At 43.3% G+C, this 14667-nt stretch overlaps 5 protein-coding genes across 5 annotated transcripts; 3 read left to right on the top strand and 2 right to left on the bottom strand.

The window, feature by feature from the left end:
* Positions 1-4513: 4513 nt before the first annotated feature.
* LCP9604111_9712 (uncharacterized protein) lies at positions 4514-4945 on the bottom strand (the record flags this gene model as incomplete). The annotated part of the gene is made up of 1 exon (XM_039077997.1): positions 4514-4945. The coding sequence occupies one exon, from the start codon at positions 4943-4945 to the stop codon at positions 4514-4516; it is 432 nt and encodes a 143-aa protein (XP_038924292.1).
* A 1421-nt stretch (positions 4946-6366) lies between these two features.
* LCP9604111_9713 (arsenate reductase ArsC) lies at positions 6367-6771 on the bottom strand (the record flags this gene model as incomplete). The annotated part of the gene is made up of 1 exon (XM_039077998.1): positions 6367-6771. One exon carries the CDS (start codon positions 6769-6771, stop codon positions 6367-6369), a length of 405 nt encoding a protein of 134 aa, XP_038924293.1.
* Positions 6772-7742: 971 nt separating this feature from the next.
* Positions 7743-9075, top strand: LCP9604111_9714 (arsenic resistance protein; the record flags this gene model as incomplete). Its single annotated transcript, XM_039077999.1, has 4 exons — positions 7743-8025; positions 8077-8219; positions 8268-8354; positions 8419-9075. The coding sequence occupies 4 exons, from the start codon at positions 7743-7745 to the stop codon at positions 9073-9075; spliced, it is 1170 nt and encodes a 389-aa protein (XP_038924294.1).
* A 1023-nt stretch (positions 9076-10098) lies between these two features.
* On the top strand, positions 10099-10779 carry LCP9604111_9715 (cyclin family protein; the record flags this gene model as incomplete). The annotated part of the gene is made up of 1 exon (XM_039078000.1): positions 10099-10779. One exon carries the CDS (start codon positions 10099-10101, stop codon positions 10777-10779), a length of 681 nt encoding a protein of 226 aa, XP_038924295.1.
* A 2108-nt stretch (positions 10780-12887) lies between these two features.
* Positions 12888-13633, top strand: LCP9604111_9716 (arsenic resistance protein ArsH; the record flags this gene model as incomplete). The annotated part of the gene is made up of 2 exons (XM_039078001.1): positions 12888-13166; positions 13232-13633. The coding sequence occupies 2 exons, from the start codon at positions 12888-12890 to the stop codon at positions 13631-13633; spliced, it is 681 nt and encodes a 226-aa protein (XP_038924296.1).
* Positions 13634-14667: the final 1034 nt, after the last annotated feature.

Consider the following 14667-nt stretch of genomic DNA (forward strand, 5'->3'; position numbering starts at 1 on the left):
TACTTATAGCCAGGCTCTTAATTACTAGAATTATAATACCTATCTAAAATATTAGTCTTCTCTTAAGGTATTAGATATATAAGCCTTATTCTATGATTTAGACCCTAACTACGAATACTACAATATAGAATAAAGTATATCTTATTACTAAGACTTAAACGTGCCGCTAAAACTTAATATAGCTATAACTATATAATTTAAATCTAATAATAAAATTATTAAGATCAATTAGAGAATTACCTACTTAATACAGGAGATTACTAGAAGACTAGAAGAGAATAGGGACCTTATATTTAAATAGGATTGTCTCTATAATAAGAAAGTAAAGAGATTACTTACCTAGAAGAAAGACTTTATTAAAAACTAGTAGGATACTTTATATACTAAGTATATATCTAGGAACAACTTTTCTAAATATAATCTAACGCCTCTTTTCGATATCTATAAGAAATATCTACTAGAGCGCTCCTATCTTAGTAAGAATTTATTAAAGAAAGTAACTCTAGATAGTAAACTTAGTCGATAGTACCTAGAAGATATAGTCACTATTTATATATCGATAGAATATACTATTTACTACCCTAGTATAGTCCCTAAGGAAGGCCGTTATCTAATATATAATAAGTCTATACTAGAGTAAGTATACCTAAAGAGTATTATAGATTAAAAAGTTAATAAGAAGATAGTATTCTACTATAAGGGAGAGCTAAGTATATACTATAGTGTCGAAGAAAATCCTTAAATAGTATATAATACTAGTAGTACTATAAGAACAAAAAGTATACCTATCGACGCGTATAGCGCAGCTTTATTTAATTTTATTATCTTTATACTAAACTCTTCCTTAACAAAGATTCCTAAGAGAATTATTACAAATACTATCTTAATAACCTTAACCCCTAATATAGTCTTTTAACTTTCCGCTCTATACTTATTACACTAGGATTCTGTCTATTCTACCTAGGCGATAAAAGTAAGAAACTAGACGAGAGATTTTAATAATAGGTTATAAAATCAACTCTTTTAAATCATATTAACGAATACTTAGGGTCAGCGGACTCTTTAGCCGCAGTCTTCTGCCCTTATCTATATTATAAAGGAAGGAAGTATATTAATAACTTATATCTCCAGTGGCACTTCTTTGATATATATTCTATAGAAGAGCCCCGGTCAAATTGTATTAAACAAAAAAGAAAGTAGCAGCTTCAGTCAGAGCCTGCAGGAACTACTTTTAGGAATTTAAGTGATAAAACATTACCGAGTTTAGAGGATTATTTTCTCACCAGCACTCTGCTAACCAGTTTTAAGGATTCGGATATAACCTCCGCAGATGATTTATTTATAGAATTTGTACGCTTAGATAACGACTAGGGCAGAGCATTGACCAGGATTATATCATTGATAATAACTATTACAAGAAACGAAGGTACTTGGTATTGCACTAATCGTCATTCCTCGCTATTTATTACACGATTAAACGATGCTAGATTGACGGCATATTTGTTGGTCAGAGATTTAGTATTAATACTTATTTCTTTCTTCACATACTTTCCTTAACAATTTTAATGGGTCCGTGGTCAACAATGAGAGTGATTGTACTTTACCTTAAGAATTACGGCATATAGTACCCCTGACTTTACAGCACTTCCGGAAATTGGTATCACCACATACACACTTCGATAGATTCTCGAACCCTAGTGCCAAGATAACTAGTCTATTCTATTACATTTAACAATCGCATAGGGAGAGGGCAACAACACGTTCCAGCTTACTCGAGGATCTTAACTGGGGTATTTTTCCATATAAATACGCGATCACCATGCGATCTGGATGGGCATCTAGGGGGATATCCGTATAAAAACCACAGCGTATAGACCATCAGCACCTAACGACACCCTTAGATGTACATCCCCTCAGTATGGCTCTATAAGTATGCATTTCACAGGCTCATTCACCGTTTCTAGGCAGGCCCTTAGTAATATATGAAGTACAGGCCTAAGTACTCAATCTCGCTCTGATCCTATCTAGCATTTTGCGAGTAAAGTAATTGCCCAGGTATCACCTATATCATCAGATCGACGGCTACACCAATCAAGCGCATCCACTTACAAAACCTGGTTTTATAAAACGAGGTCACTAGGCTCAACTGCTATAACATTTATAGAGAAGCAAAAAGTAAGGGAAGTCTCTTTCATATTCACACTAGTAATATAGAAAACCCAGTAGGCAAAACCATATCTAAAGAGATCTATATACTATTAATCTTTTCTCTGTACACTATAGGGTCGGGTAACACGGTTCTATCTGAGTAGGAAAAGAAAGTAAGAGTAATCGTTTAATCTAAGAGCGGGAGGATGAGCTATATCATAAATAATATTCAGAGGGATAAGGCCATTTATATAGTCACCCGATAATCATCTTATCCAGAGTTAGTGCAGCTAGATATTTCGCTTAATAATGCTGAAGTAGATGATAGAGACGATGCCGATATCGAAGGTATAGATTCCGATGAAGATAATGATTCCGATGCCGATAAAGACAATTCCGATGAAGATGCCGATGAAGACAGTGAAGACAGGTCGGAAGCAATACACAAGCTGCCAACCTTAAATCCGTTGTCCAATGTACACCCTGTCTCGTCTCCATTTTGGTTATAGAATTTAACCATCCCATTTTCGTTTATATCTATCCATACAACAGGCATGATATTATCTTTCGTGCTACCGCATACGCCCACATCGAGCTTAGAGTAGTCCTTACGGATACCATGTATAATCATACTTAGATCTAGGGTTTCGTTAGTACTAATAGTATATCGGTAGAACTATTACACACCAGAACAATCGTCTCTATCAAGGAGACCAAAAGATGATAAATATCCCGTGCAGCTATAGTTATTATTAGACCATATCACATATTAGCGATCATAATCGATAACCGTAAGACTGCTACCTAAGGCGGCGCGTATATAGACGCTAGCGAGAAGTAGGAAGATAGAGAAGGTCATGTTTCGAATATTTATAAGGATTAAAGGATAATAGACGGATTAGTATCTCCAGCCTTAAGCTATTATGAAAAGTAACGAATTTGTACGGCATATCTGCAAATTTAAATGTCCACACATCTCCTGATACACTGTGATAAACCGTGGCAATACGCGCGCAACACTTGCGACACACTTTACGACACGCTTTACGACACGCTTTACAATACGCTTTGCGACACGCTTTGCAACACGCTTTACGACACGCTTTACAACACGCTTTGCGACATACTTTGCGACACACTTTTTAAATCGAGGTCCCACTAATTCCTAACTTAATCTTAGCTCCTAAGCCAGCTTGCGTCCCTACCCCTAATACATAGCTTTATCTAGACAGATATATAGGGTCTTAATACAGACCATCATCTACCTATCTATAGCGGCATGGTGCTCAGGTGGATTGGGGTTACTGCTCTAGGAGTCGCACTATAAACTCAAGTATTAGCGCTATCCTATAAATTACTCGTACAGTTTGATGATTTTTTAGTCTACAGCCTAATTTAGACATATAAAGGCAGGTATTCTTCTATATTAATCTTAGATCACATATCCCAAAGTCTATTAGGCTTAAACGTAAGTTTTAATAATATCTAGCAAATACTATATATACTAATATCGCCTAGAATAAAGGGAACTGTCACCTGGTTTTGCGTGTCTTGTCATAATATTAATTCCCATCGTATAAAGATCAAATTCACAGGAAACGAGCCTAGATCCTATTTTATTTGCGTTTAGTCGTATTTACTCCCTGCTAAGCGGCGCATTAACATCAATACACTATACACAAATTGCTTAGAGGAAACCAACCTTCTATTATCGAAGGATCAGCGAGAGTTCATCTACAAGAAGAAGGATTAAATCATATTTGAAAGACGTGTTGTTTAGGCAAAGCAGGAGTGGGACCTTTAGGTTACTTCTCGCGAATGCTAACGCATTAACGAATCTATGCAATATAATGGGGGCTTGTGTGTTCATCTATTTAGTGGTGTTGGTATATATTAGTCTCATTTCGAGTTCTTAAGGCAGGGCGGATCAGAAAATCCGCCTAAGGGCAAGATTGTAAGATATTAGGTTATAGGAGGAGTTGGCATAAGAACACTGTTATAAGTCTAAGTTCTGTACAGTGTGTGTTTTTCATTTACCCTGACCCCTCGCAAATTGAAAGCGATATGCAGGATGTTCTGTACAGTGGAATTCGAAATCAGATTTAACTTTGCACTCTTACGATATCATTCCCGGACCCGTAGGGACACACTAATCTAATTTTAGCTCTACCCCTGGTAGAGCTGTATCGTACTGGAGACGCGCGCTGCGCACGCTGTGGCCCTGAAACGATTTATAGGGAAAGGCCGGAACAAGAAGTGAAGTCATATTTGTGTTGCTCGACTGGTACTTGGAATTAAGTGACATTGACGAATCAGGACGTAGAAAAATTTGACTAATAGCCGCAAAATCTTGAATAACCATGAATCAGGTGTCGTATTTCGATTGTGCAAGTATATCGGCATATGATGTCTTACGTGGTCGTTGGGAACGCCTCTCCGGAACTGGGGTGGTAGTCCGCGACGAGGCTTTGATTTCTTCGGGCGTGTCTGGCCATGTAATTTGCGCGTCTTCCTCATCGTCGTCACCAGGCGCAATTATTTGAGTGGGATCCTGGGACTGGTACGTGATAGGAAGGGACTCGGTCTGTGGCCTTGCAGCCGATTTGGTGGGCGTTTGTGGGCCGGCTCTTTGAGACCAACGGTCCACGCGCTTCCGTTTACCAGTAGCGGGAGGAGTAGCGGGCAACTGGTGATTTTGTGTTGGGAGAAAATGTATATCATCCGTAACGATAGCTAACTGGCGATGCTCTTTTGTGAGGCCGAAAACACGACCGGTCAAGAAAACATGGGTGTTCATACTCAAGGGTGGAAAGTTGGCCCAACGCTGACCATTTTTAAAGTAAGCGGTGATGGGAAAGGTGTGATTGGTTCGGGTTGAACTATTGTAAACAGTAGTCTGCAGACGGTAGTGAAGAAGAGTGGGCCCGCCGTTAGTTGGCCACCGCGCTCAATAACGACACCGAGAAATGTCACTATTGGCTGGGCAGCCTCGGGACAGTACATGAAATACGATTCGATATCTTCTTCATTCCCCGGATGACTAGATTGCGTAAGCTTGGTACTGTAGCAGATGGGACAAACTGACCGGTCCAGATTGTGGGCGTGGAGGAGATATGAAATTCCTCGTCATCAGATGAAGTAGTCAGGAATGAACCGGAGGAATAGACGAAAGTGTTTGGTTTGTAAAGGTCGGACTGGTTGCCCTCATTGAAAAATCTGACCAAGGTGAGAATTTTATCCTGCTTAACATCGTCTGACTGGATATCTTTCCATGGTAGATTGAGCGAAACACGGAGTTGCATGGAAAGCCCTTTGCCGGGACGTGTAGGATCCGGTTCGACATGCTCGACAAAGTCCCGAATATGGATAATAGCGGGAAAAGTTGAATTGGAAGGCATAATGTTCTCAGGCGTATATCAGACCTAAAGAGGTGGAGGTGAAGTATGTCTGATCAGTGGGGTTTCTAGCGAAGGCTCGGGAGTGACTGTGTGATGAGAGGAGAAGTGAGTAAGAGAGAGACGTGATTTTGTGTTTAGGGTTATTATGGCGCATAATCCCTGTTGTAAACACGGGCACGTATATGATATATCCTAGATATATCTCACCACTGGTTTGATAAGAATCTTAGTGGATGAATTTAGGATTTAGGTTTTTGCAAGCCATCATTTATGTATGTAAGACGTGAGAATGCAACTCGTTATGACTCAACAAGGTTGATAAGAGAATTGGTCTATACTATTAACACGCAGCGAGTTTCGAAAACAGCTTAGACCTCAAGGCAACTCACTATTTGTTTATCGGCGTGTACTCGGAACTGTACTATGATCAACTACGACGTAATTAATAAATATATAGTAATAGATAATTCCTTTAATTCCAGACCGACCGCATCTTTATTATCCGGATCCAACTTCAACCTGCATCCTCGTATGGACAGACCGAAGCTGGGATTAATTAGTGATATGATACATGGCGAATGTAGGGAACAGACCATCAAAGATATCTGGTTACAGCATGCGTACTATCGAAATATCCATATTCAATAGAAGTGCGAATACTAGCGTGAACATTGTTTTGTAATTGACATTGACTTCTCGGTTTTCATACTAAGTAAAGCAACCGACGGCCATCCCCCGCACAACGGCTGTTCGCCAAGCACCCTTGACAAACTGTTGAGCAGTGGTTCACAGCTACATTAGGCGATCTTCTCAGTTGTGTTCAAGTAGAAGACTGGAGTTCGATGATGAGCCTCTCGATGCGTTGACGAATTTCGTGACGGATAGTCCGTACAGCATCTAACCCTTGCCCGGCGGGGTCATTGAGTTGCCAATCGAGGTAGCGTTTGCCAGCGAAGAAGGGGCAGACATCGCCACAGCCCATGGTAATGACCACATCGCTGTCTTGGACTGCATCGGCAGTGAGAATCTTGGGTTTTTGGTTGCTGAGGTCGATGCCCTCTTCGCGCATAGCTTCGACAACGACTGGATTGATGGAGTCGGCTGGGGCCGATCCGGCAGAGCGGACTTCAATGGTGTCACCAGCCAGATGCATGAGATAGCCGGCGGCCATTTGGGAGCGACCAGCGTTGTGAACGCAGACGAACAATACACTAGGCTTAGCCATGATGTGCCTTTGGGATCGATTGGGCGGTCGTTGTGGAACAGCTCGTTGGAAGAGCGACTCGGTTGTTAAAGTAGTCCGCAATTGACTGGTACAGGTGGCAAACGTCTCTTCAGGTAATTATGAAACGAGAAAAGCTTCATAAGCGGTGTCTCAATTCCCGTATAAGTAATGTGCGAGAGACTGAATGGAGGCAGCGCGTGGGGTTTATATAACAAGTAACAGCTTGTGAGAGAGGGAACTCAACAATCCGTTGATCTAGAACATTCTCTATCTAGCAGAAAAAGGCAGACTTGTGTAATATCTCATTCACTAGCGGCTGTTGCCCCACAGTTTATCAAAGCGTTGATTGAGAATCTGTGATATAGTCACAGTATGTGCAATGTCACATCCTGCCGGCATTGCCGGATTAGAAATCAATACCTGGCCATAGCCTCAGATCCTGAGCACTAAGTGCAATTTAGACTGGCAGCAAGCAGGCCTTATTCTATTACGTGACGAGAGGACACTGCTATCGAATCCTATTCCAACACGGGCGAAGTTCTGTACCAGCCATAGACATGTCACTCGAACAATATGACTGGTCAAAGTTTGTAAGAAACACAGAGACTGCATTCTATCCAAAATGCGTGCGGAACATCGAACAAGTTCGAGCCTCGAAATCTTACATGCCAATGACAAAGCAAGAGTCGCCAAGAACTTTTGCTGTATGTCACTCCCTTGTGCTGATTGGCTAAGCGTAATAAAGTGTCACTCGTCTAGTTTGATTGGCCACCAAAATGCCCTTTCCGAGTTAATTTGGATTAGTGTCGCCCTTCAAGGCAAGAAATCAAAATCTATATATATTGCAGACGACTCTAGCTAACAAGGGTTTGTGCAAATCACTAGCGTACGTTTTGATTTTCCTTCGAAATATCCATTGAGGACAATACTTTCGCAGATTCCAAGCCATCATATCTTATTCGGAGCTGGATATGGCAGCCCCAACAGGTCTGCACCCGACGAAGGAATCGGAATATCATAACTCAATACTGCATAGCCAGCCGCCAACTCCTACTGCTGAGGATGTCGAAAAGCAAGAATCGGAAGAGTCTACAGCCAAGCAATCAGCCTTCAAAGGTCTTGGCTGGTTAGATCGTTTTCTCGCCTTGTGGATCTTCCTTGCCATGGCCGTCGGAATTATCCTAGGCAACTTTGTTGAAAACACGGGTCCTGCTCTCCAAAAAGGGAAATTCGTGGGGGTTTCCATCCCAATCGGTATGTGCGCGTGAACTGTGAATTTACAAGGCCTTGGCTAACCGGTGCAAGCAATTGGTCTCTTGGTCATGATGTATCCTATTCTTTGCAAAGTACGATACGAATCTTTGCACCATGTATTCCGAGAGCGTGGGGTCTGGATTCAAATTGGGTTCAGCATCTTCATCAATTGGATTATTGCCCCTTTACTGATGGTGAGACTAATCCCACTCCTCATGGTGATGTGTACTGATATGATCCAGCTTGCACTAGCATGGGCTTTCCTACCGGACGAGCCAGAACTTCGGGAGGGGTTGATTCTCGTTGGATTAGCCAGATGCATCGCTATGGTAAGTTACCCCTTTCTTTGTTTATGTTGTACCGGATTCAGAGACTAATTGATCATGATAATAGGTTCTTATCTGGACCGGTCTCGCTGGCGGTGATAATGAATATTGCGCTATTCTTGTTGCAGTAAATTCACTGCTCCAGATGGTGCTCTTCGCTCCCTTGGCAATCCTCTTCATTAAGGTCATTGGCCACTCGGGCAGTCAAGTTACACTCTCATATTCTACCGCTGCCAAAAGCGTGGCGGTGTTCCTTGGCATTCCATTAGGTGCCGCAATCATTACCCGCATTGTACTTCGAAAGATAACTAGCCCACGTTGGTACGACCAGGTTTTCCTGAAGTGGGCTGGCCCGTGGTCCCTTATTGGGCTTCTTTTTACGATCCTTGTGTTGTTCGCATCTCAGGGCCGCCAGGTGGTTCATCAGATTGTATCGGTCGTTCGAGTTGCCGCTCCGCTCATCGTTTATTTTATCGTCGTCTTCTTCATCACTCTTCTTGTGACTTACAAGCTCGGGTTCGGTTACAAGTTGTCTGCTACTCAAAGTTTCACTGCTGCCAGCAATAATTTCGAGCTTGCTATTGCTGTCGCTGTCGCAACATTTGGTGCCAACAGCAATCAGGCGCTTGCCGCCACTGTCGGGCCATTGATTGAGGTTCCAGTACTGCTTGGCCTTGTCTATGTTGCCAAATTCATAGCTAAGCGAGCTGGCTGGAAAGACTGAATCGAAAAATAAGAGGAAATTTGCGACTTAGGCTAGGCTATGTTGAAGCGAGGGGACCGATCTCGAGGCGTACAGATAGGCAATGAACTTAACAGTAATAGAAATAATCATAATTTAGTGGTCAAAATTTGTCTAGATCAGGCTGAACATACGCCATACGACTTCCCGGGTGATAAGCCCGATCTGTAGTTTGAAGTGTCAATGGATCTCTAGGTGACTTCTGAGTTAAGATAATTATGAGACTCCGTTGTTTAACGCGTGGATAGCGTACATACTGAGGCCGACCGTACTATAGCCGATAATAGGAGTATCCCTTTAGAAGATGTACCCTTTCGTAAGTAAAAAGGGAGGTATTTGATTGGGAAGAGAGGGGGAGGGGGGCGGAATTCTAAGGCAAACCCCCATCCAATAAAGTTCATTGAGTGACCACCGGAACACACTATTCCCCCGCAGAAATTTGGTGGCGGTCTACATCCTAGCTCAAAGCATTGCTTATTAAACAAAATATGGAGAAGCTCCCGAATCAGCACAGCCCAGCCGAGCCGAGTCTTTTATGTCACAACTACAAGGTAACTGGTTACCTCAATATGTCTAAGTCGGTCCCCCGAAGACATTTCCAAATCGTCTGTAGTCCAGTCCCTAGAGCTCGAGAAATTAAGTTTGCCTAAAGCTTTTGTGTCTGTTAGATTCATCTGTCCCTTTCCTCCCCCCTTTTTTTCACCAGGCCACAAAAGACTCTTGATATCCATCATCCATCGATCGTCTGGCCTGATTAATTAGGTATTATGTGCTTTAGGTGGATACAACACCAATTTCAAAGTTGAAACCCCGGTACATCTGAGCTATTCAGCTATTAACAAGAGCACGAAGATCTTTTCCAGCATGAGCCCCTGGTTATCGTTGTTGGCATTAACACAACCCGCTGCTGTAGATGATTGTTCTTCAGCCACTAATACCATTACTAAAACGACATCTTCTGTTCCGAACCCGTTATTGCCATGCTCATGCTATATTTCTATTCTTATGTCGGACAACATTCAGCGCAGAAGTCAAGACGACGTCCACTCACCAAATGGACCTCTAGTGCATCGGTTGTACTCAAAACTGAACCTTTCGCAGCCGGGGCGACGGTGGCATCCCAGATCTGATGTCAAGTTGCTGCCTGCGAAGTACGAATTGACTGAACCGTCTGATTTGGTGGTGCTTATCTCGAGCATGCTCAAGAAATTGATTCAGATAAACGACAAAATGTCACTGGGCCAGGGTCAACAAACTAGGTTTCACTCTCGTACTGCGCCCCAAGTTTCCGTGTACAATTACCTTCAGCGGTTGGCTACGCACGCCAAACTCCCGTCTGCGATACTTCTCAGCATGGTCTATTACATGGATCGGCTCTGCATGTTATATCCTGCTTTCACGGTTTCCAGTCTGACGATTCATCGATTCCTAGTTGTCAGTGCAACAGTCGCCAGCAAAGGCCTGAGCGACAGCTTTTGGACCAACAAGACATACGCTCGAATAGGCGGAATCAGCACGATGGAACTGGGCATGCTAGAGCTTGAATTTTTGTTCAGGATGGAATGGAAAATTGTTCCAAAGCCAGAGGTGCTGGTTGACTACTACCGGTATCTCGTCGATCGGTGTGAGAGCTTCAAGATCGATGATCCGAGTTCCGACTCTAGCACCGCGTCAGTGTTGAGATAATCCACCCACGTGATATCGGCAGGGGAGGGGATAAGTTCTGTTCCTAAGAGATTTATTCTTAAATAAGGGCCATTAAAGAGTCGGCCGCGGCTGGGTCACAATACCAGCATGGATGGAGGATTACACCGCGTCTGGTTGGCTACAGCAATTTTTTTGCTTTGGTTAAGGTTACTCGTCGTAGGAGATAATGAGATAGAAGGCTAAAGTACGACATTTGAAAAGCATAGTTTCACAGTAAGGGACTATACAGTTCTTTACTCTATCGTCCACTATTCACAAACTGTCTTAAATCATAACTGCCTGAGAATCCCTCTTCGAATTTTTCAATCTTTTCCCGCCTGGTTCGCTGAAATGATCAGCAAGAAAATTAGATGTGGGCCCGCACCAATATTGTATATTTAACAAAGTCCTCGAAACAGTCAACGGTTGCCAATAGGCATGAGCCGCTCATCCGGATTGACCTTCATCCGGAATGGGTGTACGACTCCGTAATTGAGAATGATTTGTGATGGTAACATACGCATCCAGCCACCGAGGATACTAAAGCAGTTAACAGCCTTAAACAATTGTGATCCACCACACATCTGGGGCAATGGCGAGCATTCGGCCTTGAGTTGGACAAGCGCTTGCAGTGCTTAAAGGAATCCAATTAATGCATCGCTATGGTAAGGTACCCCTTTCTATGCTGTCGGACTAATTATTCATGATGATAGATCGTATTGTCTAGCTTTACTGCATCTGCCAGAGATTCATGGCTATCACCTATCCAATATGTCGAAAATGGACATATTTTTCACCATGCAATTTGGTTCTGAATCACATCCAAGTTCGGATCGGACATCACGAAGGTCTGAATGATTTCGTATACTTTCGATAAGGCTTGCTGCAGCCACGCACGATGTAAATTGACCTGTATCCTGAACACCGCCAAAGTGCTCTGATTCAGGGACAGTTTCGCCTATGACAGAAACGAGCTCGACTGCTCGCCCTGCACTTGATTCTTGGATATTGGAGGCATCTATGCTGGTCATTGCATCTGATCTAGACGGTGAAGACCTCATCTCAAGAGTCTTAAGCGGATGCGATGAGTTGTTCACCTTCAAAGGAGTTGCCAATGAATGATGGTGATCCACGGAAGTTTGGCCGTGGGCCGTCGGCAAGTGCAATTTTGCTGATGGTAGGGAGACCACTGGTGGAAACTGAGAACGGATAGAGCTTGCTGTTTGTCTTTGAGATTCCAAGTATTCTTCGATTTGTGTTTCGGTGACACCATGGATCAGCAGCAGGGATCGGAGAGAAACGTTTTCTGCTGCGACTTTTCTTCCTGCTTTTTGAACCTCCTGTGTCGCCGCTACGCCAAGCCTTTCATATGACCTTAATTGTTGCTCAAGTTGTTGGGTGTATTCCTTGCGCCGTGTGCGAGAACGCCGTTGATTTTCGCGGATTCGAGCGGATGATACATCACACTTCTCCATATTGACAGCTTTCTTTCCCTTCATCCCTGTGCTCGTAAATGGGAATGCAAGTGGTGAAGGTACAGATTTGGGGGTATAGGGGAACTCTTAGAAGTCTGAAGATATGGTCAAGCTGAAACGGAACTCAGTGGCGACTTTTAGTCATTCTTCTAACTAGCCTAACCCTGAAAATAACTATCCAGCCCGGGTGGGGCAAAAAACATATTATCCGGGAATCTATTTTTAATATTATTGTCCAATCACATTTAGTTAATGACATACTTCCTCCCTTTGGGGAAGTTTTACTATACAACTGCACGTATAGGCAACTTTCTGACTGTCTTGCCTTTTTGTTACCTTTGCCACCTACCTTCGCGAGTGTAACCTATGCTATCTTACTTTATACAAAGAGCGCCATCGACTTTTAGGCCGGCAATTCCATCATCCCTGCTGCACCCTACATATTCAGCAAGGATATCTTCCGCTGTTCCTCAACAAGTGATTGCGAACACCCGCCAAATCGATGTCTCATATCGAACTCTAGAGTTACGTCCAAGTGAAGATAGCCGAGATATCCGCCAGAAGTATCGGCCATTCATCCTTAGCGACGATGCAACTGAAGACTGGGTCAATAACTTAGACTTGACTACTGCAATGGACATGGCTGAACTTGACCTGCAGCTTACAAACAAGAGGCTGAGGGTTCTGGTACTTTATGGCAGTCTTCGGAGAAGGTCATATTCGCGGCTAGTGGCACTGGAAGCTTGCCGTATCCTTTTCCGGCTCGGCTGTGATGTGCGTATCTTTGATCCTGAAGGTCTTCCGGTAAAGAACGACAACGATACCGATCATCCTAAAGTACAGGAGCTCCGAGAGCTTAGTGTGTGGAGTGATAGACATGTCTGGGTCTCGCCTGAGCAACACGGAAACTTAGTGAGTGACCTTTCGCGAGTGTTCTAATACTCAGTGCAGTAATTACTGACTCGTTCTATCCCCAGACCGCTGTATTCAAGAACCAGATCGACTGGATTCCTTTGACGACTGGAAGTGTCCGTCCTACCCAAGGCCGAACGCTGGCCATTGCCCAAGTGTGCGGTGGATCCCAATCGTTTAATGCCGTTAACTCTTTGCGTATCCTGGGTCGGTGGATGCGCATGTTTACCATTCCAAATCAGTCCTCGATCCCCAGGGCATATACGCAATTTCCGGATGAAGGTCAACCAGAAGATCAACGACTCATGCCTAGTGGCAACCGAGATCGTCTCGTGGATTGCATGGAGGAATTCGTCAAATACACGATTCTGATGCGGCCTCATATCGGTCTTTTCGGTGATCGCTTTAGCGAACGGGAGGAGAAGAAAGCAAAGGAGGAAAAGATGAATGCTGCTGCAGCCAGATAAGAGATATAGAGCATTATAGACAATGCCTGGGAGACAATATCTTATAAAACGATTCTTCAGCATAGTGAAGTAGAGTTGGCCCGTCGTTTAGGTGACCACCCCGCTCAAGAACGACGCCGAGGAAAGTAACTATTGGCTGGGCAGCTCTGGGACAGTGCATAAAGTATGAGGCTGTATCTTCCTGATTACCAGGGTGACTAGACTATATAAGCATGTAACTGGAATAGAGAAGGCAATGCCGATCCAAATTGTGAGCGTGAAGAACAATATGAAACCTTTCATCCTCAGACGAGGTTGTAATACAAAAGCATTTGGTTGATAAAGATCAGGCCGGTTGCCCTCATTAAAGAACCTAAATAAGGCTGGTAATTTCATTCTGTTCAACATCGTCTGAATGAACATCCTGGCTTGGTATATTGGGTGAAACACGTAGTTGTATGGAAAGCCCTTTACCGGGGCGTGTTGGATCCGGTTAACATTATTGAGGACGTGAAGAATGGCGGGAAAGGATTTATTTGATGGCATATCGAAAGTAGATATATACAGAATAGTGTGGGCTCCAATTATCTAGGGGGATAAAAAGAAACGAATAAAGTAGACATAGTTGTGGTGAAGCATATCAGGCGCAGATACGAGCGAAAATGTGATGAGTCTAAACTTCCTGACCGCTTCTTCGAGAGGTTATTACGACATATAGGACAGGAGTCTACTCATACAAATGCATGTAAGACGTGGAAAAAGATGATTGGATATTTGGCCACTTAGTTTTAAGAATTTGTCTGCCACGTACCAAGAGTAGGGACGCATTGGAGAGTAGGGACGCACTGGAGAGTAGGGACACACTAGAGAGTAGGGACGCACTGGAGAGTAGGGACGCACTAGAGAGTAGGGACACACTGGAGAGTAGGGACACACTAGAGAGTAGGGACACACTGGAGAGTAGGGACACACTAGAGAGTAGGGACACACTAGAGAGTAGGGACACACTAGAGAGTAGGGACACACTGCAGAGTAGGTAGAGACTGGATGATAGG

Source organism: Penicillium roqueforti (assembly GCF_015533775.1).
Source record: "Penicillium roqueforti strain LCP96 04111 chromosome Unknown scaffold_65, whole genome shotgun sequence".
NCBI lineage: Eukaryota > Fungi > Ascomycota > Eurotiomycetes > Eurotiales > Aspergillaceae > Penicillium > Penicillium roqueforti.